Here is a 23618-nt window from a genome sequence, read left to right on the forward strand (position 1 = left end):
AGCTGCCAGGCCATGGTTCTGAAGTGCGGTTTTTTCCTGCTTATCCACGTATGAAAGGGAAGTTATGAGAATTTGTGTATGTGAAAGTTTTTGTAAAGTCAAGAAGTGTTCATGCAGATGTTCTGGTGATCTGCTGCTGCTGACACAGTGTGTGGTAGTCCTAGAGAGGAGCCTTATGAGTTCTCTTATGTTTTTTGGTAGTCCAATTTAGACAACTTTGCTTGTAGAACACAATCAGAAGTGAGGCTAAATTTAACTTCCACAACATATATAAGCATGGAATATGGTTTTCACTTTTCCTTAATTTTCTCCCAGTAGGAAGGAAAATTTTATTGAGGATGCTGAAGGGGTAGTGACTCAACATGCTGTTTACATGAAACATGAAATACACAGAAAGCATTTCTTGGGGCAAGAGGATGAGGAGATCCTGCAGATGATGTGAGCAGGCTGCAGAAGTTCAGTACAAGCAGTACCAGTGTTGGTCCTGATAGGATTTGGTGCTGGGAAAGAAACTTCATCTGTATGGCAAAATGTCTGGGAAAGACTTTCATTTTGCTTCCACTTATTTTTGTGCATACCATGGTAATTCTTAACACTTAATTTTTCTTATAGGTAGAGATGGGCAGAGATTTCCTTGTATAGATGGCTTTTTTTAAAAGTAGAACTGACTTTTAAAAAGTAAAACCAAAGCTACCAAAGCCTTTCTAACGTCCTGTCCTGAAACAGAGGCAATTCACTGTTAAATAACACCTGCAATTTATTGTAATTGAAGCTTAGGGAGACAAGATGAGGAGGTGAGGATGTCTAGTACTTGTCTTTTTTCTTGGTTTCGCTTCCTATCCTCCTTATTCCTTGCAGCTTTTGTATCTTAGTACAGTTTTTGTGCTTGACCTTATTACGCGTACTTTTGTGTTTCTGCTTACTTTCTTTAATTGTACAAAGATCTTCAGTGTATAAAAGCACTTACTTGATTTCAGTTACATCTCTGCCATGGTTCTCCTGCGACTTGAGCTCTTATGTCAGTACTAATACATCCACCTCCTAGGACAGGTACATGGTGTTTGTTAGGTTGCTGCACTTTTTGGAGTGGATTCTTGATGCGATGGGGACAAGGATTGATCTGGCACAGCATCTTCCAGAAGGGGGCTTTGGTTCTGACTAAAATGTTGAATAGGCTGTGAACCACAGCAATGTCTGAAGAGCAGCATTAGCCTAGAACTACAGTAAATGTGGTGAAGGTATATCCTGTTTCTTAAAGGAGAGGAGGAAAGGAAAGTACGTTCTTTTTCTTAAAGGAGATATGCAAATATACTCCTTAATGGGGATGTCAACAAATACTAAAGTTGATGTATGGTATTGAGATACTTTCAAATCTAGTTTCATCTATAATAAAGGTGAAATACATGACTGCATGGCAGTACATTATAATTTTTCTCTCCTTTCTGTAACAACACTTGGCAACCTTGAATGTATAATTTTTCCCATTTTTTTTCTAAAAGGGGCAAGAGTTGACATGCAAAAGTTAGAGTTCTGACTATTGATGTTGTACTTAATTGTCTCTCCAGTTCCACTTGGGAAGACAGTGGCATTTTCTGGTTACAGAGAAAATAAGGTGTTTTTTTAAATTCACACTGCATACAAATAATTTTATGTGCCTTTAAGAAGGCACCTTTTTTAAGACTGGAAGCTGGAAAGAAGGATGTCTAGAAATCAGCATGGGGCATGTGAAAGAGATGATGTTTAGTGTCTTTACAAGATGTCTCAGCACAGGCTGCTTTTTGGGGTTTTTTTAAATGGCAAATACCCAATCTGTTGGCAATTAAACTTGGCTCTGCGCCAAGTCTCTTATTCAAGGTGAAAGAATAAAAATGAGAGACAGTTTCTATTTGCTCTTGGGGATGATCAGTTCAGATCCACATTGGAGTCTTGAGCACAGGTGGTGGGTTTAACAGCACAAGGAATACTTACCTGAAAGGCTAAAATAAGCTTTATTTCTACTCTGGCAGAAATGAGAATTTGGGGTGGTTTCACACGTTTATAAAGGGAACAGAATTCAGTGGGTAGTTATTCTGGGCATTGCTCAAGGAAACAATTTAGAAGTTAGGTTACAATAATAAATACTTTTATCACTAAAATTTTGTTTCATTTCCTCTGATCTTGTATTTGTAGTCTTTATAATTGTTCTTCACCTGTGGAGGACCAATTTTGCATGATTTGACTTCTATTGCATTATGAAATGGACTTGATTTATCTTTTATAATAAACTTGTATCTTGCTTACAAAACCTGACATACTTTTTTCTTTTTTAATAGGAATATATTGATGACACTTTGAGATTTGGAAAGACCATGATTAGTACATTCATTGAGGTGAGTGTTTTATGCTGTACCCAAGAAAGTGATTTGTGCTATCAGTTCTTTCTGAATGACTCTGAACTTGGGAGTGTGGGAGGTGTCTCTGTGATTTTTGTTATTGTTCTTTTGTGTACTTCCTTTGAATTGCAGTGTCAGAATGCCCAAAAATAGGGATCTTCAGGGCTTTACATTCCAAAGATCCATTGCACAAATCATAAAGTGTGGTAAGCACAATAATGAAGTACGTGGAAACACTATGGTTCTCTAAATCTTTATGAAAATGGAATTTGGTGTAGTGTCAGTATCAAGTACTGCATCTGCATTGTTTGCTGTACAGGTGTTTATTAATAACGTCCATCTTTTTAATTGCTCTTGCAGGCGTTAAGGAGCTTTCAATTATGAGGAAAATTTTGGGGTCCAGAAAACCAAGTACCTACTGTAACTTAGATAATCAGGATGATAGCTCAGGAAGAAAAGGGAAAATATTATGCTCCTAACCTGAATTTTAAAAAGCCAGTCGTAACTTCCAACAGAATTTTTTGGTCAGTTCTGCTCTGCTTTGGAAATAAACAAAAGTTGATTGTTATTGGAGCAAAAAAAAGGAAACTTAAGTAAAGGAGAATGGTGAAGGAATGTAATCTGTGATGTGAAAAAAAAATTATAATGTGCTTGCATTAAATGTGATCTGATGATGCCACAGTACTGGTCCTAGATAGGAAAGACAGCTGATGTGGATAATACTGTAATATTACAATACAGATTGAATTGTAACTGAGATTTTGAGGATTAACACTACAATGTCTGTTCAGTCTAAATGATGGAGAAAAAAACCCAAACAATCCTGTTTTTCTGTAGCTGGAAAACGTGATCTGAATAGGTTCTAAAAGCTGACTTTCTTTAATGCTGCAGGTGTGACTTCAGTTTTCTGCAGAAAGTGAACCTGGTTCAACTTGGTTTGCCTCCCATATCACAGGTGTGTTCCTACAGCAGGGTTTTCACTCCTTTATAATATTTGAAGTCTTCTGTGCTTAGAATAGAGATATGTCAGTATGGAAGGAAATGAGGAAATGTCGCAAGTTCTGTCTTCTTTGTGAAGTGAACAAATTAGACTTCCTTCTGGAAAACACTTTACTGGAGATGCCATCTGTAGATGAACTCTTTTAGTGTTTTGGGCCTTGGGCATACTCAATCACCTGTACATTTCTTCTGAGAAATAATAGAAAACAGGTAAAATTGGCTGCCTCTGATTCTGTTCAGACTGTTTAAATACAAGTCATTCAAACCAGGCATTTTGTTTCAGTTAAAAATCCTGTTGGTGTAGATTTGTCTTACTTTCTGTTAAATTGTAGAAAGGCTTATCATGAGAATTTTTAGTAGTTTACAAGGACTTATTTCTTAATGTTTTAATGTCTTCTTAAATATGTTAAATCCGTGAAACCAATATGATACACAATTAAAATGGTACATGCTTCCACTCTTGAGTATATTTTCAAACTTAGACTTTTGAAAACCTTTTTAACTTTTTTTTTAATTGAAATTTTACAGGGAGTTGAGTTAGTGTAAAGGAATTGCAAGAGCTGTCTTTAAACAAGGATTTAACTGGTGCTGAAAGACATTCCACATTTTCAATGTTCAGGCTAAAAACTGTGAAATCTGCAAGTAGTTCTGGCTACAGCAATTTCTAACACTTCTTTTGGTCAGAGATAAAGCCTATAGTTTAAATCCTGTATTATCAGTTTATCAAAACAGAAGCAAAACATTTAAAGAAGCAGTGCATACAGATTTATATCATCATATGAGTATTTTAGAACTTGTATTGGCTTCACGAGGTCACGCAGGACGGAATGTTGTGAATAAATTCTTCCTTTAGTCTGGCCAGCACAAACGTACTTTCAACAGTTGGTAGGCGTGCAGCCTGTTAAATTAAGGCATGTTAGCGTGGCTGTCTTCCAGAGTGGTTAGCTTGGGATTTGAAAACCGTTCCAAACATTTCTTCTGCGTATTCAGATGAAGCACTTAGAATGATGTAATTGTCTGCCACACAAATGTTGGTCTTCTGAACTTCTGATTTCTTTTCTACTGTTTATTTGTGCCACATGGCAGTGGCATGCACCAACAAACTTAGTTTCTTAGATTTCCCAGAACAACTTTCAGTTTTTTTTGTTTTTCATCAAAATTCCCAGTGTCTCTCTTGAGAAAGTGTTTATTAGGAAGAATAATAATGTTAATGGGCTTTGTTAGTACAGACTTCTGGCCATAAAGAAACACTCGTTTTGAGAGTGTGAGTGAGTCAGCACTGGAACAGATTGCCCAGAGAGACTATGGAATATCCATGTTTGGAGATAGCCAAAAGTCATCTGTTGGTGGTCCTGAGCAGCCTGCTCTTAGGTGACTCTGCCTGAGCAGGGAGTTGGACAAGGTACCTCCAGAAGTCTCTTTTGATTTCATTGTGTGAATTGAAATTTTGTAACTGCCTGGTAAAATCTTTAATGCTCTTACCAATCCTACTGTGGCAGGGAGCCATAAATTATATTGCAACCAAAACTTGAGCGCTTGGAGCTCCTGCTGACCACATCAGGCACTCAATTCTGTGCCCTGCTGGGGAGGCCAGCCCTGTGTTCCCAGTGGCTGTGTCAGCCCATGCAGGCTGTACATAGTGTGATACCACTCTGATTGTGAATCCTAAGGTTTTTTTAATCTAGTGCAGAACATGCTATTACTTTAAAACTCTTTAAGACCTTATTTCAGAGCAAAAGTGTTTAAAATGCAAATTTGTGTCTTCTTCCTTTGCTGTATGACAGTTTCATGTTTAACCAACATTTATCTACATAGGAGTGACATAGCTGTGAGCATCTCTCTGGTATCTGTTTGAAGAGGACACTGTTGGGGGGCCCAGGTATTTCTTTTATATTTTATAGTTATAGAGGTGTCCGGACTCTGTAATGGTCAAAGATTTCCAGTAGAAGAGGATGAGACAAGAATTAAATGCATGTGGGAGACTCTGGACCTAGGCACCTCATGCTTTTGATGCTAGCTGGGAGGGAGCTTGATAAACACTTTTGTCACCTTTTCATAGAAAAAACAGGTAAGAAACACACATAATTATTATGATTCATACTAGTAGAAAGATGCTTCCCCTCCTGCTTCTCTAAAGCTTATGCAGAAAATATATTGTTCTCTGTTTGTTATCTTTAAACTGGGGTTTCAATCATATATATGTACTCATTCAGAACAATATTTTGGGTATAAACTGGGAGTTACCTTATTTGAAGCTAAAGCATTTTTTAGCCTTAAACCATACTTATTCTTAAATTCAGGTTTGAGTTTCTTCAGCAAGGAAACAATCTGGTTGGAAGCATCCTCACTGTGGATGCCAGGGCCCTGATCTGATGCTGACTTCTTCCTGTGTAGGTGCTGCTATAAATTCAGGGTGGCACTTGGATGCCACCCTGGAACAAGGCTGTGTCTTGATCAGTTCCCTTTGTAAAGTGGCAGCTGAGAGCAGTGGTTAATGAAGATGACCCTTATAAGGCAAATAAGAGTCTTGTGTTCAGGATTTTCTTGAGCTGAAAGGTGAATCCTGATCAAAAAGTTGTGAAATTAATGTTGTGAAATTCAGATTTTATGGGAACATTTCTGGTTTACTAGATGTTGATAATTTTATTGACACTGACATCTCATTGCTTGTTTAGAAAAAGAGCAAAACTTGTTCATGATTACTTGGAGTGGCTTAAGTAATCTAGTAAAAAAGTTCCCTTACTTTTTTTAAGTAAAAAGATCTTGCAAGAAATTACTGAGCATCTTTGTTATTGTTTCCTGTAATCTGAGAATATTGCCATCTTTTTCTTTCCCCCCTTCCTAGAAAAGTCCTAGTGAAGGTATTCTGTTAATTGCTTGCCAGGAAAACATGAAGCTGTCAGTGCTGGTGAAGTTGCGCAGTTGAACAAGTCACTTCCTGGATTATTGTTTGTTTTCCAACATTTTCTCATAACGTTTTTTGACTCCTAAGCATTTAATTATTGTCTAATTGCACAGAGAGAACGCATTCATTGTAGATGTTAATTTTCAGTCATATCGAGAATTGCATGATCGGACTAAACCCTTGCTAGTTATTTGTCATCTAAATAAGAAAATGTCTATAATTTTGCAAAGCAAAAATCCAGAAGATATTTGGAAGCCCTTCTTGTTGACAAGATCTTCAGTAAAATTTAATCCTGACCGTTAGGAATGTCTCCCATAGGTTCTAGTACAGTTAAGAGTACCTGAATAGTCACATGTCTATAGGCATAAAAAGTAGTGTGGCTCTTGCTTTTTTGGGAATATTGGTAAGTTGATAGTAGTTGTGAATTTAGACTCAAATCATGAGATGATGGCTCTTACTTAGTTCTTGAATTGGATAATTTTGACTCTGGATTGTTAGTTTCTCATCCTTTCTATGCCTTATACTAATAAGGCATATAAGTATATATGCCTTATACTAATAAGGCTTATACTATTTATATGCCTACTATACTATCCTTTATATCCTTATACTAAATATGATAGTTTTTTGTGTGAAAAGAAATTTGGAAAAATGTGTTCTCTGAATATAACCAGATCTCCGCTGAAACAAGATTTTTGGGTTTAAAGTTATTGTTTCAGAAGAAATCTGCCCCCTTGGTGTTCTACACCCCTTCTTAAGGATGTTCTTCAAAAAGAAGCTCAGCTACTTCTTTCAGCATTTGTCCATACATATTTCGGTGTGGTTTTTTTTTGGTGATGTTCAAGTTCAGGCTGTTTCCTGTGTCTTACTGCAGAATAAAAGAGCAACTGTAGGTAATGAATAACCAGAAGACCTTTGCTGCATATCTAACCTGGCAAATCAATGCCTACATTTGTCCTTAGTGCTCAGTGGAATCATGATGCCTTTCACACACTGCATCAGGATCTTAGAGAGCTCTAGTCTTTGCCAGAGGGAATAGGATTGTTTTTTTTGAGCCACTTGCCATAAAATCAAGCTTAGCTGGTGCCAGTTTAATTTAAAAAAAGTTTTTATTTTTGGAGTCGAAATAGACATCCCTTAAAAGTTTAGAAGATGGAGCAAAAAATTAAAGAAAAGCCTGGCTTCTTTCAGTATCAAACCTAAAAGAGCTCTTTGTTGAGATGCTTGCTGAACTTGGTATGGGCTGTAATTACCTTCGTCAAACTGGTAACAAGAGAGAACCTCAGACTGGGAAAACATGCAAGCTTTTGCCTTCCAGTGTTGTTTGGTTAGTGATTGGGAATTTATTCAAGCATATGAGTGGGATGAATATGTGCAATTTATTATGTCATTTTCCCCGAGATTAGCTTCAAAGATAATTAATCTCTTTGTGCTGTCTGACCGTCTGTGCTCCTGAAGTGTTCTCACAGTGCTGGTGTCTGCATGCAGATGTTCCACTTAAAGCTCTTTCTCTGCTCAGAGTGAAGTCTGGCCAGCTGCATCACTTCTTATCTAAATTGCAGAGCATAGTGGAGGGTTATTGCCAGCCTGAGCTTTTTTCACAGTTACTTCTATCTCTTCTAAGAAAATATCTCCAAAGTTAGGGCATATATTAACATCACATTATATATTTAAAAAGCACCAAGATTCCCCCCAAGAGGTAAAGCCTTGTTTTAGGAAGGGTTCCCTTTCTTCAGAAACTCTTGCAACTTTATCATAATATTTACCTGGTTCCTTCCTCTTTACTCTTCCTGTATTCCTTACTTTGGTACATGCCTCTGGCACTGAGGCTTTTGAGATTTTGAAACTGAAGAAATTTTGTGCAAGACTGACTTTCAGTGACGTTAATCTTCCAGTCTTGCCTAAGAAAACCATTCCAGCTCAAACTCAGCCAGTTCTTTTTGAAATGTACCTTTAAAGATGACAAACTTGTGTTTTCTCCATTACTCAAACACTCTTTTTGTTTTGGTTTTTTTTTTCTGGTTTGACTGTGATCCAAATTGTAGTCGCTATGATGTAGTTATTAGGTGTGGACAAAGCTGCAGAAGTTCTGGCTTGTTGTTATTTAGAACCAGAAGTAACATGACTGAATTGGTTCTTGACACAAATTTCTGCCAGGTATCAAGAGGAAAAAAATTCACATAGTATCTCCTAAGGGTCAGTATCTATTTCTTTCCTGTTGGTGACTCTTTTAATTTGTACTCATTGCTTAAAATAAAAATGTTTTTTAAAAACCCTAAAAGCTTGACTGTCATTGAATCAATCAACTCTTGTTTCAGGAGTTACAGGAAATTCCTCAAAAGTTGTTGGATAGCATACAGATTTAGTTATTTATTTTGGGACCAGTTCTCTCCCACCTAAGGAAACACTGCTGAAGTTTCCTACAGATACCTGGCAGAAGCTAGCCTGAGTGTCATGGAAAGAAGGGAGGAGATGATATTTGGAGATGGAAAAAATTACTCACCAGTGGTTTAACAACTCAGAATTTCAAACTGTAAGACTCTACATGCTAGCTATGGCACATTTTCATTGCCTCTTAGACATCCAAAGATTACAGAAAATACTTTGGGAAAATAATTTTCAAGGAAAGGTTGTGTGAAAAAAGTATTTGTGAACAATTCTCATGGCTGGAAATACTACAGCACGTGTAATCCTCTTTGGCATCAGAATTCAGGAGAAGAGGTTTCTTGTGCCTAAAGACTAAACCACAGAATACTTACATCAGAGTAGGAAAGCTGTGGCACAATCATTGCTCTTCCTATAAATAGCACAGTTTTACTAATACTGCATTACTGCTATATTGGGCTAATTACCTTCAGAGAATTTAGGGCTATTCTGAGAGTCTGTCTTGGGTAGTTCATGCTTATAAACCTGTCAGTAGTGATTTACATAGTTTTCTTTACTGGAGTAAATATAGCAGTCCAAAGTTGGGTTTTTTTTTTAGTTTTTTTATTTTGTGGAGCTCTTTCCCCCTATCTCTAAAGAAAACATATGATTTCCTAACAGACAGTGGTGTTTTGATTATGGCAGTATTTTTTCTCACGTATCTAAAGCTCTTTCTAAGTAGCATTTTGTCAGGAAAATAGGAAGAATCTCCAAACTTGAGTACAGAATATAGGGTGAGAAATTGTAGATCTTGCATTACATTTGTACACCTCAGGCCTCTGCTGTGAGTGCCTTTTTTCTTAAAGCTTCATTTGAAACATGATGGGGTTAATTACCTTCACTCATGGAACTCTCCATGGAGCTGTACAACCTCGGTGTCCTCTGAGAAGTAACAGGATAAATGACACGTGGGAAGTGGCTTTTGAGAGTGGCTGCAGTTACTTAAGCAGAAGTGCTCTGATTTACACAGCAGTGGGAAGAGCATCCCCTGGCTGCAAATGGATCAACACATTTATGTGGAAAATGAATTTGTAGAGAATTCTACAAGATGGCCTTACAAATAAGACGAAATACTTTAGAGAAATAGAACTATGGAAGATGCATTGTAGCAGGACTCATGAGAAGTAATTTTAGATGATTAGCTTTAAAACATTTACAATATGGTGTGACTAAAGCTGAAAGGCCAAGAAGCATTTATAATGTACTGTAATTAGGAAATAGTTGACTTCTGATTGTGATGGGTGAATTATACCATCTGTATTGTCTCACCCTTCTCCTGAGACTGAAAATGGAATTAGAGTGTTTAAAATGCCTCTCCGTTGCCCCGTGTCTGGGTCAGAAAAGGGCTTGATCCTGCACCTTGACAGAGCACTCGTCCCCTGTGAGGTCTGTCGGTGCAGGAATTCCCCGTGCCACGTTCCGTGCGGGCTGTGCGCGGTGGTTTAGTCCCTGTCACACCCGGCCAGGCTGGCGGAGCTCGGCCGTGCCCTGCAGCCCTGGCCAGCCCTGGGCCCGGGGACGCGCGGAGCTTCACTCAGGGTGTCCCCAGGAGGGCAAGGCAAGTGTCAGCTCCTTCTGGCACAGCGATTAAATCAGAGATGAACTATCTGACCCAGTTAATCATTGGCCACCAGAGAATGTGCCATTGTGACATAATCCTGCAGTTTCATCTCAGAGTAAATACTCTTTTATCGCATGCTCTGGTTATGTAATTTTCAAGACAGAAGTGGTTAACCTTAGTCCTGGAAAAAAAGCTGTCAGAGCTCCTGGGGGGAATTCAGTGCCTGGGTGTAGTGTTCAATACAGCAGCATCACAGGAGGTCTGCTTTATCTGCAGTAATTTGCCTGAAGGGAATACCTGCAGAAGGAAAAAGTATATTTTACTCTACTGAAAGGCATTTTTCTATTATCACTTAGAATAATATAAGTCACTTGTGAATTATGTAATAATATAAATTCACTTGTGAATTATATGCACCTATAATTATTCACCTATAATTCACTTGTCAATCAACTTGTAAGGAAAGAAAATTATTTATAGCTTTATACCATTGCTGATAGCTTAAGTGAATGTCCTTAAACTATACTTCTAAATGAAAGCAGATATCTTGCATAGTATTTTGACCAAATGAGGAGACTAGTGGTGTTTCCTGGAAAATGCTAAATAAATGTAAAATGCTTGGAAAAACATCAATTAGGAGGGTAAGAAAATACTTCCATGTGGTGTTGCTTTGGAGGGAGTTGAATCATGGTGAGTTTTAAATTATTATTTGGAATGTTTTCTATTGCAGTCTTTTCTCAAATACTTATTTATTTGTGTTTAAGACAAAACAGGTGTAGTTAATATTAACAAAACTTGGTTGTGAATCTTTTTTATTCACTCTTATCCAGTCAAAAGTTTATTAGTTAGTAACTGTAATATTGAATATTTTAAAGGAACAAAGAGGAAGGAACACACATTGTTCTGTTGTCTTGAAAACAACAGAGATTCTCAACAAAGAATCTTAGTTCATGGTTTTACACTATTGTTGTCTCTGAGTTGCTGAAATGGATGAGGTTGTGAGTCAGATTAAATATGATCTCTTTAAAAGACAAATAAAGTTTAACTGCTCTCCAGTACTTCTCTTTTGATAATACTTCAATATTGGTCTGTCCTTGATTCATCTCTGTATACACTCTGATTTTTGAGCCTGGTGCATCAGAATTTGGTTTAAAAGCAGGGATATGGTGGTAGTTTTTTTGAGGTTTTTGGTTTTGGTGGTGTTTTTTTTTGTTTGTTTTTTTTTTGTTTTGTTGTAACCTTGATTTTCCAAGCAATTTTTTATCATACCCTCCAGATTAGTGGTAATCAGTAGATAAAATTATTCTTAGGGATATTTGTGCCTTAGAATTTTTGGTGGTGGTGATTAGGTGTGTTTATGTCTTTAGTTTCCCTGTTCCTGCTGTATGTTCTGTCTGCTTGCCTACATGGCTTTTGTATAAAGGAAGAAATGAAGAGTACAGTAGTTTTCCTTCCCAACTGATCTTAAAAAAAACCAAACCCCAATCTAAAACAGAAGACCAATCCAAATTACCTCCAAACCAAATAAGCAATGCTCTGATGTCTGATTAGAGGTTTTTTTCCTTTTTCAAGGTAAACTGAAAGGCAGTGGAATGGTTTCACTGAAAATCATAATAGCGATTATCCAAATCTGTGCAGCAATACTGACAAGTATTAAGTAAAAAAATAGAAAACAAGGGAGTATGTGAGCTTTTCAGGAGTTTTTCCATGTTTATTCAGCTTTCTTATGTGTGGGTTTTAACTAAAAAATAAATACCTTTTTCATGATAAAACATTGTGAGATTTTCAATTTAACTGAAACATTTCACCATTCAAATGTTGACTGTATTAACCATGCATGTCATTTTTTACTTTCTTCAAATCAAATAACAGTGTAAATTCCACTTTGTCAGCAAGGCAAACAAGAGAATCATTTTTTTTTTTCTTCCTTCCCTTCCTCCTCAGATTTGTGCATCTGTACTTCCAAACAGAATTTATACAGAGGGAAAATTCTGAATATGGCTTGATTTGCTCTTGGTCTTGGCAGTGTTTCTGATGAGTGTCCCACGGACTCTGTCACGTTCTGGGGGTTCTCCTCTAGCACTGAGGAGCAGGACCCTGAGCTGCAGCCTGGCATCAGTGGAAACATTTCTCTGTCATTCTCCTTAAAAGAGAGCTCAAGATGAGTGACTATTCTGGACTTCCAAGTGACCACAGCCAGATGATTGCTGAAGACTCAGAAATTCAGGCAAAGCCTGAACATTCTCATGAAGTTCTTCAGGAAGATATTGAAATGAGCAGTGGCTCCAGTGGGAATGATTCCAGTGGAAATGACTCCAGTGGGAATGACACAAATGAAAACTATTCAAGTGGGCATGATTCTCATGGTCATGAATCTGATGAAAATGGGAAGGATTCAGCAATGCTTATGGAATCTTCAGACTGTCATAAAAGGTAGTAGCTGTTATTAAATACATTTCACTTTTATTTTTGCTCCTAAAGACTTTTTACATTTGAATCAATATTTCTGAATAATAACTATGGTATAAAGCCTCTTCATCATGGAGCTGAGTGTGCTGCTTAAGTTGTAGTCTCATGTGATGTAAATGATGTAATATATTTCATAAAGAAAATGTCTCTGGTGTTGGTGTTTGCATTGCCAGCATAATTTGCATCTTTCTTCTCTTAATTGAGTGTTTAGCTTGCCTTATTCATTTATTTTCTTGTAAACCAACTTTTAAAACCTGATAAGAATCAGTTGATTCTTATGTGTGAGGATGCAACCATGCTATTTTAATATTTTTAGTAATAGTTTACTGGACAGAGCAAAGCTATGTTGAGAACCACCTCTCTAGTAGTCCTGTGAGGTGTTGGGACTCAGTGATCCTTACAGTCCTTTCCAACTCAAGCTATTCTGTGCTGCTTAGACAAATGTTTACAGCTTTGGTGCCCATTTGTTGTACCATGCAGAAGCTTTTAAAATTTGGGGTTGGTGTTCGGGGCTTTTTTTTGTTTGTTTGTTTTTGTCAGGGCGGTTTTTTGGTGGTTGTTTTGGTTTTTTTTATTTGTTTTTTTGTTTATTTTTTGGATTTTTTTAGGTAGCCAGTCATTAATAGGAAAATAAAAAGCTACAATGAACAACAAGTTTTTTGTTAGGTTTTCAGATATTAATCTTCTTCTCTTTTCCTTATTCTAGTTCAAGCTCAAATGCGTTTAGTCTGATGATTGCAAACTCTGAACACAATCAGTCCAGCAGTGGATGCAGGTAAATTAATGGGCATATATTTTCACTAATATGCTAAAAGCTGAAAACTAAATAATGTTGTATTTTGGGGTTTTTGTTTTGTTTTGCCTCAACCTGGATGACTACACAAGACATCCTGTCTTTGATTTCTTCCTGTCCATAATCAGTCACATCTCATATTAACCACTTGATTAAATTAGAGCTTTTTGTTGCTGTTCCATGCGAGTTTTGTGGTAACCTTTGAAGTCATATTACTTGTTTTTGATTTGGTAGCTTAGCTTGGTAATTTTTATTTTTTGTGGGTCCTTTTGAATATTGCTTCAGTTACAGTGGGGTTTTGTAGCTTTTAAATGTTTTTTTTGCCCTTCAGAATTTAGTCTGAACCTGGTGGTTTGTTAAGATCAGAATTCACCATTGAGCTGGGTTATTCCTGGTGTCCAGCAGCTGTATCACCTGCCTCTCCTGTGTTCCATTTGCTGGGATTCAAGGCCCCAGGGTGGAAGGATACATGATACACAAACACCAGCTGCAGGAACGAAACCCTCTGTATGGTCTCTGCTTCTGTCCCTCATAGCCTTGAAAGCCTGGTAGCTTGAAGGCTTATATTTAGACACTTCAGAGTACCCTGCTGCACTTGTTTTTTTAAGTCAACTTTTAAGTCAGATCAGGAGATCAAAGCCTGGTCCTGAGCAGATCAAAGCTATCTAGCTAGAGCGTGTTGACATTAAGACCCATAACTAAGACCTGCCTACCTGAATGTTTTTCTACCTGATGCAGTTCCTAGAAAAGTGGCAAATTCAAATTGCTCCTGTGCACCATTTTGTGTGTGTTCAACATATTGTCTGTGTCTGCCTTGCATGCACCTGGAGATTTTGTTCTGTGCTGTATTTTCAACTGGAAATTGTGATCCAGTGTTTATGTTGCTTAGTGTGAAAGAGTGAGCCAAAGGCATTTCTTAATCTTTGTTTCCCATTGATTTTGCTTTCTTCGCTGTGAGATCTTGGAGGGGTTTAGTTAGTACAGTTTTTTTGGTGTTTCAATTTTAAATTTTATTAATAGCCCTCTGCTCAGAAATAATTAAAAATCCAGATAGTAGTGTGTTCTCCCCAGCCGTCGGGCACTGTGCTAGAGGGTTACAGAGCAGAATCTGATCATCATTTGGGAATGGGAGACTGAAGATATCTGGAGAATGATCTTCAAAGAGAAGACTAAAATAGTCTGATAAATTACTTATTTTTGTAGGGTTGATCTTTGATTCAGACTACTGGGGTTTGCATTCAGGATCAGTGCCAACCAACGACTCTAGATTAATATCTGTAGGTACCTTTCCATTTGCTGTCCACAAAAAGCAAAATGAAAAGCTCCCATCTTTACAAACTTGCTTATTCTGTCCTCTGCAAGTCACACCTTCCCTGTGGCTGCCTGCTGTACCTGATGCCACTGCACTCTGGAAAAACAGTCTGGGGTTGTGGAACTTATTTTCCAAGAATGTCCATCTTCTGTGTTTGCTGCTGCCGTAGGCTGATTTGGAAACATTTTTCTTTTTGCAGAAGAATCTGACCACTCTTATGAAGCAGTCTCTGCTCTGAGAGTACAAACCAGCAGTATGCTCAGTTATTTCATAATCTTTCCTCTCTCTTTTTCCCTACTGCCAGCATGAAGGGTTCTTCTATGAAACTCTGTTAACAAAGCCCTGTTTGATTGCAGCAGTCCGAACTGTCAAGCCGCGTTGTACACATGATTTTAATACACAGCATGAACATCATGTTTCCCAAGGGAGTACTATAGTCTTTTGTTTGATCCCTTGCCATTAGTTCTTAGTACAGAATGGCCAGTGAGTAAATGAATGCTGCGTGTCTCACAGTGCATTGTCATGGAAGCAAGAACAATGTGTATTCTCTAGTACAGCTTTGTCATTTTGCAAGCATTCTTGGTAAAATACCCAACACCTGTCAGATGATTTATCTACCTTTTCAAGCTCTTAAAACTTCTCAGAAAAATGTTCACAAATCCTCTTGAAAATCACTTGGCAGCTGAAGCTTTCCTGGCCGCTTCAGTCAGGCAGTGCAGTTGCCAGGACTATTGTTTCCACAGCAGTGCCCAGGGTAACTTCTTACAGATTATCAGCCATCAGAATCAGATGTTAAGAGAGCACCTTCCTTTGGAAAGGGAGAAGATTTAAGTTAAGAACAGCTCTATAATCCTGTTGATCATTGTGAATGAAATGATCAGCTTTTAAAATCTCCAGTGTGAAAGACAAGGTGATTTACCATTTTAACTCCTTCCTACCCATCTGCCATCCATCTTTGCTACCCTCTCCCTCACTTCCCTCACCTCCTTTTCTCTTCCTTTGTGATTGTGTCAGCACCTCTCAGTAATGGGGGGAGATACCAGGAACTGGAAAGGGAGGTGATAGCTTTCTGATATTGGCCCTGATAGTCTCTGTAGTTTGTCCTTCTCCACTGAGACAGCTCTTCTGAACATGCACCTGAGACCTGTGAATGTAGCTTCTGTCTCCAGCCTCCTCTGATCTTTTCCTTACAAATTTAGTCAGAGTTTCCTTATCTTATTTAATGTGTTGCCATGCTTAGTTGGGATACATTTTTCAAAGGATTTCTCCATTTGTTTTGTTAACTTCATGCTCTTCCACTGCCATTCCCTTTTCAGGGACCTTTCTTAAGAGAACCTGCTTGAACAGGAGGTGAAGACTTGAATGGACCTCCTGCTTCTCTCCTTTGGAGTCCATGAACATTTCTGAGTTTGATTTTGAAAGGAACTAAGGAAAATAACACTAAAAAGGGAAGAGGGGGACTCTGGCAAAGAAAAAAAAAAAGAAATTCTGTGGTGCTTGGGCAGATGTACTGTTGCACATACAGAGCCCATTTTACAAATACAGTCCAGGTGGTGGTAAATCTTTCATTTTAAATGGTCACATATGAATTTCCCTAAGTTCTGGAAACTGATACTGAGTGAGTACTGGCAAAGTCAATGAGGCTAGTGGTAGAAATTGATGTGGGTGACAAGTGCCAGAGTACATTTGAGCTTCTCTGAAGATGATGTGTCACTTCAAGCACTCAAGTGATGATGTGGTTTTTGTTTTTTCATCTTACAGTAGTGAGCAGTCCACTAAAGCCAAAACACAAAAGGAATTGCTGAAGACACTGCAGGAGCTGAAAGCTCACCTTCCTTCTGAGAAGAGAGTCAAAGGCAAATCCAGTGTCCTAACGACGCTGAAATACGCCCTTAAAAGCATTAAACAAGTTAAAGGTAATAAAGTGTGATACTGCCTAGATAATGCCAACCTGGCTAAAGTGAAACTTTCAAAATAGGAGTTTAAATAAACTAGCTCTACACAGAGAACTGTACTATACTGAAAACCTTTCTAACCAAATATTTTCATGTTGTTCCCATTTGTTGGCTTTGTTAACTTTTGTTCCTTTGGGAGTTGAAGCAGCTCTCTAGAGGCTTGATGGCTTACTGCTGTTTGATTGAGTTAGAAAATTGATTTGAAAACAATTTACGGTTTCATACTGTTTGAACTGTTAGACTAAAATACCTGACCATTCATATATGGGTAGATTAAGATGTGTACATTTGTTTGAGTTACTGATGAGGAAACTCTACCAGGGAAAATGATGTATTTGGAATAATGCCTAGATTTCCCAACTGCCAACTTCCCAACTTCTCATTTATGCCAAAAACTATTTTTGCCATTTACTACTTCTGGGCTGGTTGTTTATTGATAATCCTGATTATAAATTGTTTGTTGTTCTTATGTAGCCAATGAGGAATATTACCAGTTGTTGATGATTAATGAATCCCAACCTGCTGGTCTCAATGTATCATCTTACACAGTGGAAGAAGTGGAGACTATAACCTCAGAATACATCATGAAAAATGCGGTGAGGATGGTGCCCTGAGTCTCAGTGTGTATTGAAAATGTTTCCTGGAACTGGAATTCTCAGGCATGCCCTTCTTACAAGGGAAGGGTTGGTAACTGGGCCACAAAGCTGAAGAAACTGCCTTTTTGCCCCTAAGGGGATGTTAAGAAACTGAACCTTTTCAGATTTTGCAAACTTGTTCCTGTCAGTTAGGAGGGAAATAAGTAGGCTTGAGCTCTGCATTGTACCTTGTGCCTTGAGGTGGTGGTGTGACAGATCTCTTTGTCCATGTGATACAAAGCACTGAGAGACATCATTGGGTTTCATTTCAGTACACTTGCAAAAGTTGGAGAGTTAACTTTTTCCAAACTTTAGTCGAGGCACATGGTGAATCACTTCAGCATATTCTTATAACTAGGAGTTATTTGATGTTTCACCAGTTTTGTGTTAATGTGACTGAAGAGTGACAAAAGTACTGGAATCACTGTGTCATTTTCTGTGGGATTTGTCTGGTCTTTGCAACTTTTACAGACTTTCTGTGAGGTCCAATGATGCTGTGTTCTCATAGAGACAAGAACAGCTAGGACCATCACTGGAGTTCTAGCAGTGAAATGATAACTTGAATGTTTTTTAAAATTACAGTTATTTCCATATTACTAGTATTTTATGAATAAGTTATGGAGTCTTCAAAAAATTATGGCATCTAAATGTATTAGACTACTTCTACTATTTTTTTGAGCTGCAACTTCCATTTGAATATGTGAAGTCTGAATTCTCCAAAACAAGAGCATGGTGGGGGATGTTCCATAGCTTGAAGTAGGTGGGTTTTGTTGAGTCTGTGAATAGTAAAGGCTGCCTGCAAGGTGAAATAAATAGGAAGTTCAGAGTACAACTGAGAAATTGAGCTGAATACCATAAACATTGTTCAATTAATGTGAATACCTGTTTGTGAAAGCAGTGTTCTGCTGGCAGCTCTTCATTTGCTGTGCAGTGTTTGTGAATGCAGCACTAAAGGTTGTGACGCAGGGAGCTCCTCTGTGGCAGGAAGAAAAACAATACAAGTGTGTAGGACTTCTTCCCACCTGTGTACTCATTATTTTTTACCAAGTGGTTTAGAGCCCTTTTTTTTCACTTTTTGTGGATGGACCAGCTAACACAAACAGCCTTTCAAAAATGCCTGAATTTCATACATGTAAATCATGTCTGTAACAAGCACAGGGAAAATGTGAAGTTATATAGCTGGAAGGTCATTAATTCTTCATGTGTAAATTCATTCTGCATCATAAAACTGTAGACAATGATATTTAGGGCTTGTAACCCAGTAAATAGTAGTGTATTATTCTTACTACATAATTGAAAAATATTCTGTCTGTGTCGACTTGATGAGCAGGTTCATTGTGTTGAACAACATCTGTAATAAAATTAAATTTCCCTAATTCTCATGTTGAACCTATTAATGTTTTTTTATCTTAAATGTTTTTCTCAGAAATACATGCTGCACTGAAGAATGTTTCAAACAGTCTAAGTAATTTGAGATTTTTGTTTTTAGGATATGTTTGCTGTAGCTGTTTCTTTGATAACCGGGAAAATTTTGTACATCTCTGATCAAGCTGCTTCTATTCTCCGCTGCAAGAGGGGTTATTTTAAAAATGCCAAATTTGTGGAGTTCTTGGCACCTCAGGATGTCAGTGTGTTCTATACTTCTACCACCCCATACAGATTACCGTCATGGAACATTTGCAATAGAGCTGGTGAGTGGGCTCGGCAGCAGATACTTCTCTGACCTTCTTGCAGTCACACAAATTCAAATACTTGAGCTGATTTTGAATGTCCTTCCATCCTTCCCCATCACTTCTTGAGGGTGTAGCACAGGGGCATTGTTAGAACACCTCTGAACGACACTGGGTGGGTGTACAAATCTATTCTATAAATCAGCAAGACTTGTCTCTTGGTTAAAAGTCTTCTCAATGTCATTGTTTATCAGTTCTCATTCCCCTTTCAGCCAGATGATGAATGAAAACAAAGTAGGAATTCATGCTGAATGGTGAATTTACTTTCCACTTGTACTAGCAATCAAATGGAAACAATTTTTCTTCACATTTTCTCTTCTCCAAGTGTAAAGGGGACAGTACTCTGTCTCCTTCCTTTTAAAATGGTTATGATTTGAATACTGGACACCTTGATTATGGTGTAGAAAAAGGTATTTCAGCTGTCATCACTGTGTGCTCACCAAGTGCAATCACAGCTCTCTTCTTCTAGCCTTAGAAAAAATATATTAGGCATAATTAATGGTGAAAGATCAGATTTCTCAGGGCACTTGATATTTGTTTGTGGTAGGACTGTTTTACTCATGTACCTGGAGCTGTTAGTAATTGAGAAATATCTGCCAACTGTTTCTACTAAACACTTGAAATTCAAGGTTGGCTCTAAATGTTTGAAATTCCAGTCCACTGCATACTAAATCTGTGAAGTAAAGCCAGGGTGTGAACCATATTTAATCTGAAAAAACATAGCTGATTGCAATAGACATGTGCTAAGCAATGCATACATAAAACAGGTCGAAAGGGACCTTGTGAGGTCTCCAGTGCAACCTCTGGCTCAAAACAGGGTCAGTGGTAAATGATATAAAATCCTAATTGCTCAGTTAGGCAGGAGTTTTATTGGTTTTGCTTTCTTGAAACATCTTCTGTAGCTTTATTAGGTTTATGTACAGCCTCAAATTAAAAAAATGCAGTAAGTAGACAGTGCACACTCTCTCATGTATTAGCTGCCAGACAATACAATATCCAAAATATTGTGCACTGGAAGCCTTTGAAATGCTAGAGCTTCCCTTGGAAACCAGTGTGTGGCTACTCTGGAAAAGGAGGGGAATAAGCTTAAAACATCAGTAGAAGTCTTCAGGAAAAAGAGAGAAGAGAACTGCTAGGAAGTGTATTTGGTGGTAAGATTTGGAGTCCTAGATAACCAAACATTTCTGGTCATTGCTATAAAGTACTGTGAAAAATGTTGATAAGAGTAAGCAGCTCAAACTGGAGAGCTGTTTAAATATGTTTAGGAAAAAGACTTGATAAACAAGGAGCTGTGATTCACATGCCAGCCTCAGAATCTCAGTGATGTTCAGATTTAGTTGCTTGTGATGTACATTGTTTAACCAATACATATGGAGACTTCAGGGAACGTTAAAAAATGTATTATCTAAGGAAAAATTCATATACTAAATATCATCATCTTATAGTAATTTGTAACTTGTTATGAAATATGCTTAATGTTTCTAGAGTCTTCCACCCAGGATTGCATGGAAGAGAAATCTTTTTTCTGTCGCATCAGGTAAGACAATATTGTAAAGCTTAGTGTTGTGTTATGAAACCAAGCATTACATAAGTATTTGACTTTTATAAGAACCATATGGTTTGGTTATTTCATGCTTTTTCATAATGTGATTGTAAAGCAAAACATATGCACATCCTTGAGTTGATTTAGTGTAGCAGCTACAGAGAAAAGTGAACTGATCTCAGGAAGTTCCATTTTGGAAGTTAATCTCTGTGAGTACTGACCTTTGTGCCATAAAGGAAGGTGGTACAGCATCTCCTCCTGCTCTGGAAAGCCTTTGTTCATGTAAACAGAGCTGTTCAGCACCTGCTTCAGTCTCCTTCATTCTAGAAAACCAATGGTCAGTGGTATCCCCTAGGAAGATACGCAAGGGTTACTGGACTTGGCTCTGTTGCAGTTGATAGAGGACACAATTATTTGGTTTGCTTTTCTTCTTTCTTTTCCTGCCCCAAATCACTCGTCTTTAGTTTTGGGGGTTTTTTATTTACTTAGGAAAAGCTGGCAACTTAGTTCATGTTCTTTCTTGTGCAATTAGATTTCTTTATGTTTACTGCCTCTCTGGCAGCATTTCTGAAGCAAAAACAGTGGCTCTGAGTATTTAATTACTTCTGGAGTAAATAAATACTTATTACTGAGGTATGAATAAACTTGAAATGAATTGGAGGTAATGCAGTGCTCCAGAGCATTGCATTGGATGTACTGTGGAAAGACTGCTGGTGTTACTGGAGATTTTTTGTCCGACTAACACTGGTTTCAAAAGCTTTACTTTTATTTACCTCTGCTGTTATAAACTTATTACAACTGATTCTTCTTTGGTCACTGTGTAAATAGTCGTTGTTTTCGTAACTGTGTTTGCATTCTGGTTAAGCAAACACCTGTTATTAGATATTGAGCCTTCACTGCTTCTAAACTGGAATAAATATTGATAAAAATATGACCTTTGTGTTAACTGAGGGGATACAGCAGTCTTCATAAAAAAGCCCTGTAAATTCATCCTTCTGAAGGACAACAAAGTGACTTAATTTATTGTGTGAGCTGGGTTTTCTATCAGACTTCCATGTAGTGCTGTAGTGGATATTTGTTTCAGGCAGCAGAGAGAACAGCACAATCTTTATGGAAGTTGGTACACAAAGGATACCATCAGAATTAGGTTCTGTTCCACAAAAAGAAAATCAAGCTAAGATCTTGGGTGCTATTTTAGTAGCTAATATGCAGTTCTTGTGTCATGAGGGAAATACAGTGGATAAATTAAAATTGTATTCAGCGTAAGATGAATCTGTTGAAATAATTAACTCTCTTTAATTATTAGTGCGGGAAAGGAGCGTGAAAATGAGATTTGCTATCACCCATTCCGGATGACTCCCTACCTTATCAAAGTGCAAGATCCAGAAATAGCAGAAGACCAGCTTTGCTGTGTGTTGCTTGCAGAAAAAGTCCATTCTGGTTATGAAGGTAATCCTTGGGTGCAAAAAGACTAGCTTGCTTTCCTAAAAGTAAGAGCTGTTGAAGCTTTATTAAAGTGAAAGAGAATTGTGTCTGTTCTCTGCCCTTGCTGCTTCCCTGTATGCTCTTGGCCAGAATTTTGGAGTGGCAGCTTGAAGTACTACATATGCAAAACCCCCAGTTGCTAATATGCTTTTATTTTTCTCTCAGCACCCAGAATTCCTCCTGACAAAAGGATTTTTACAACTACGCACACACCGACCTGTTTGTTTCAGGATGTAGATGAAAGGTAACTTACAAAAATTATTTTTCAATTTACTGATGAGCAAGCTATCCAATATCTTTGCAGGATTTAAGGTGTCTATATGGGGTTTAAAATTATGCAACTACTGAAGGGTGTTTAACTTAAGAAAAGTACATCCCCCATTTTCACTATGCATGAGAACACATTAAACTGGTATTTAAATGCCTGCTAACAACTTGTTCTTCCACTTTCCTTCCCTCTTGGGAAATTCTGGACATAAATTCAGTCAAGGAACCTATGTTCAAAAGAATTCCTATGCTGCCAGTTTTTACCTGTATGAGACATTTAGGTGTGGGTTTTTTAAGTTTGATGCAGCAAATATGCTGCTGTTTCTCTGCTGGCCCAGGTACAACTAGAGGTACAGCTTTTCAGTGCAATATTAAATCTGTAAAAAAAAGGTATATAAAAACGGTTCAAATTACACTGGCTGAAGACTTCAAATTGCTTTGACAGTCATGAAAGCTGGTTAGATTAAGTATTTACATCCTAAATTAGAAACTAAAATGCCACCCGTGATCTTAATGTATAGACAAAGACTTAGGAACTGAGGTCTAAACCAAGCTTTCATAGAATCATTTAGGTTGTAAAAGGCCTCTAAGATCATCAAGTCCAGCACTAAACCCTGTCCCTAAATGCCTCATCTGCACATTTTTAAATACATCTGGGGATGGTGCCTGCACGCCTTCGTGGGCAGCCTGTTCCTTGGCAACCCTTTCCATGAAGATGTGTTTCCTAATAGCCAGTCTAAACCTGCCCTGAGGCCAGTTCTTCTTGTGCTGTCACTTTTTCCCTGGGAGAATCAACTCTCTCACCCAGTTTGCTGTTGTCTGCAAACTGATGGAGGGTGCTCTCCATCCTCCTGGCCAGATCATGGATAAAGACATTGAACACAATTGGGCCCAATCCTGAGCCCTGGGGACTTGACTTGAAAAGAGAATTCACCTGTTCCCGAGTTGAAAACACTACCTTTCCCCTTCCTTTTCCTCTCTCCTTGATATGTGCTTTGTGGTGGTTTCTGATATTTGGGCTGTATATGGCACTTCATTTTGATTTTTTTTTTTCCTTCTTAGCAAAAACTAAGCTACAGAGGTAACACCTGACTGCTGAGATTCTCCCATTTGTTTTTAAGCATTCCAAGAATGCTCCAATTTTCTTTGTAGGTTGAGATGGGGGGGG

The 23618-nt window shown here is 37.9% G+C and overlaps 1 protein-coding gene across 13 annotated transcripts in view; it reads left to right on the top strand.

Annotated features, from left to right (window-relative positions):
• The window catches only part of PER2 (period circadian regulator 2), a 46637-nt gene that overhangs the window by 4459 nt on the left and 18560 nt on the right, over positions 1-23618 (top strand). For 5 of the 13 annotated variants that reach the window (XM_068201318.1, XM_068201329.1, XM_068201316.1 and 2 more), the window contains exons 2-13: positions 2313-2369; positions 3264-3327; positions 5279-5439; positions 11137-11259; positions 12206-12694; positions 13437-13505; positions 16597-16751; positions 17265-17386; positions 18915-19116; positions 20641-20692; positions 22005-22147; positions 22349-22427. In XM_068201318.1, the coding sequence (XP_068057419.1) occupies positions 12423-12694; positions 13437-13505; positions 16597-16751; positions 17265-17386; positions 18915-19116; positions 20641-20692; positions 22005-22147; positions 22349-22427 (1094 nt within the window). In that variant the 5' untranslated portion in view covers positions 2313-2369; positions 3264-3327; positions 5279-5439; positions 11137-11259; positions 12206-12422. Of the gene's footprint in view, positions 1-2312; positions 2370-3263; positions 3328-5186; positions 5251-5272; positions 5440-11136; positions 11260-12205; positions 12695-13436; positions 13506-16596; positions 16752-17264; positions 17387-18914; positions 19117-20640; positions 20693-22004; positions 22148-22348; positions 22428-23618 lie in introns of all 13 variants that reach the window. The other 8 variants (XM_068201322.1, XM_068201325.1, XM_068201323.1 and 5 more) reach the window with 5 other exon arrangements.

The sequence above is a fragment of the Anomalospiza imberbis genome, chromosome 10 (assembly GCF_031753505.1).
Source record: "Anomalospiza imberbis isolate Cuckoo-Finch-1a 21T00152 chromosome 10, ASM3175350v1, whole genome shotgun sequence".
Lineage (NCBI taxonomy): Eukaryota > Metazoa > Chordata > Aves > Passeriformes > Viduidae > Anomalospiza > Anomalospiza imberbis.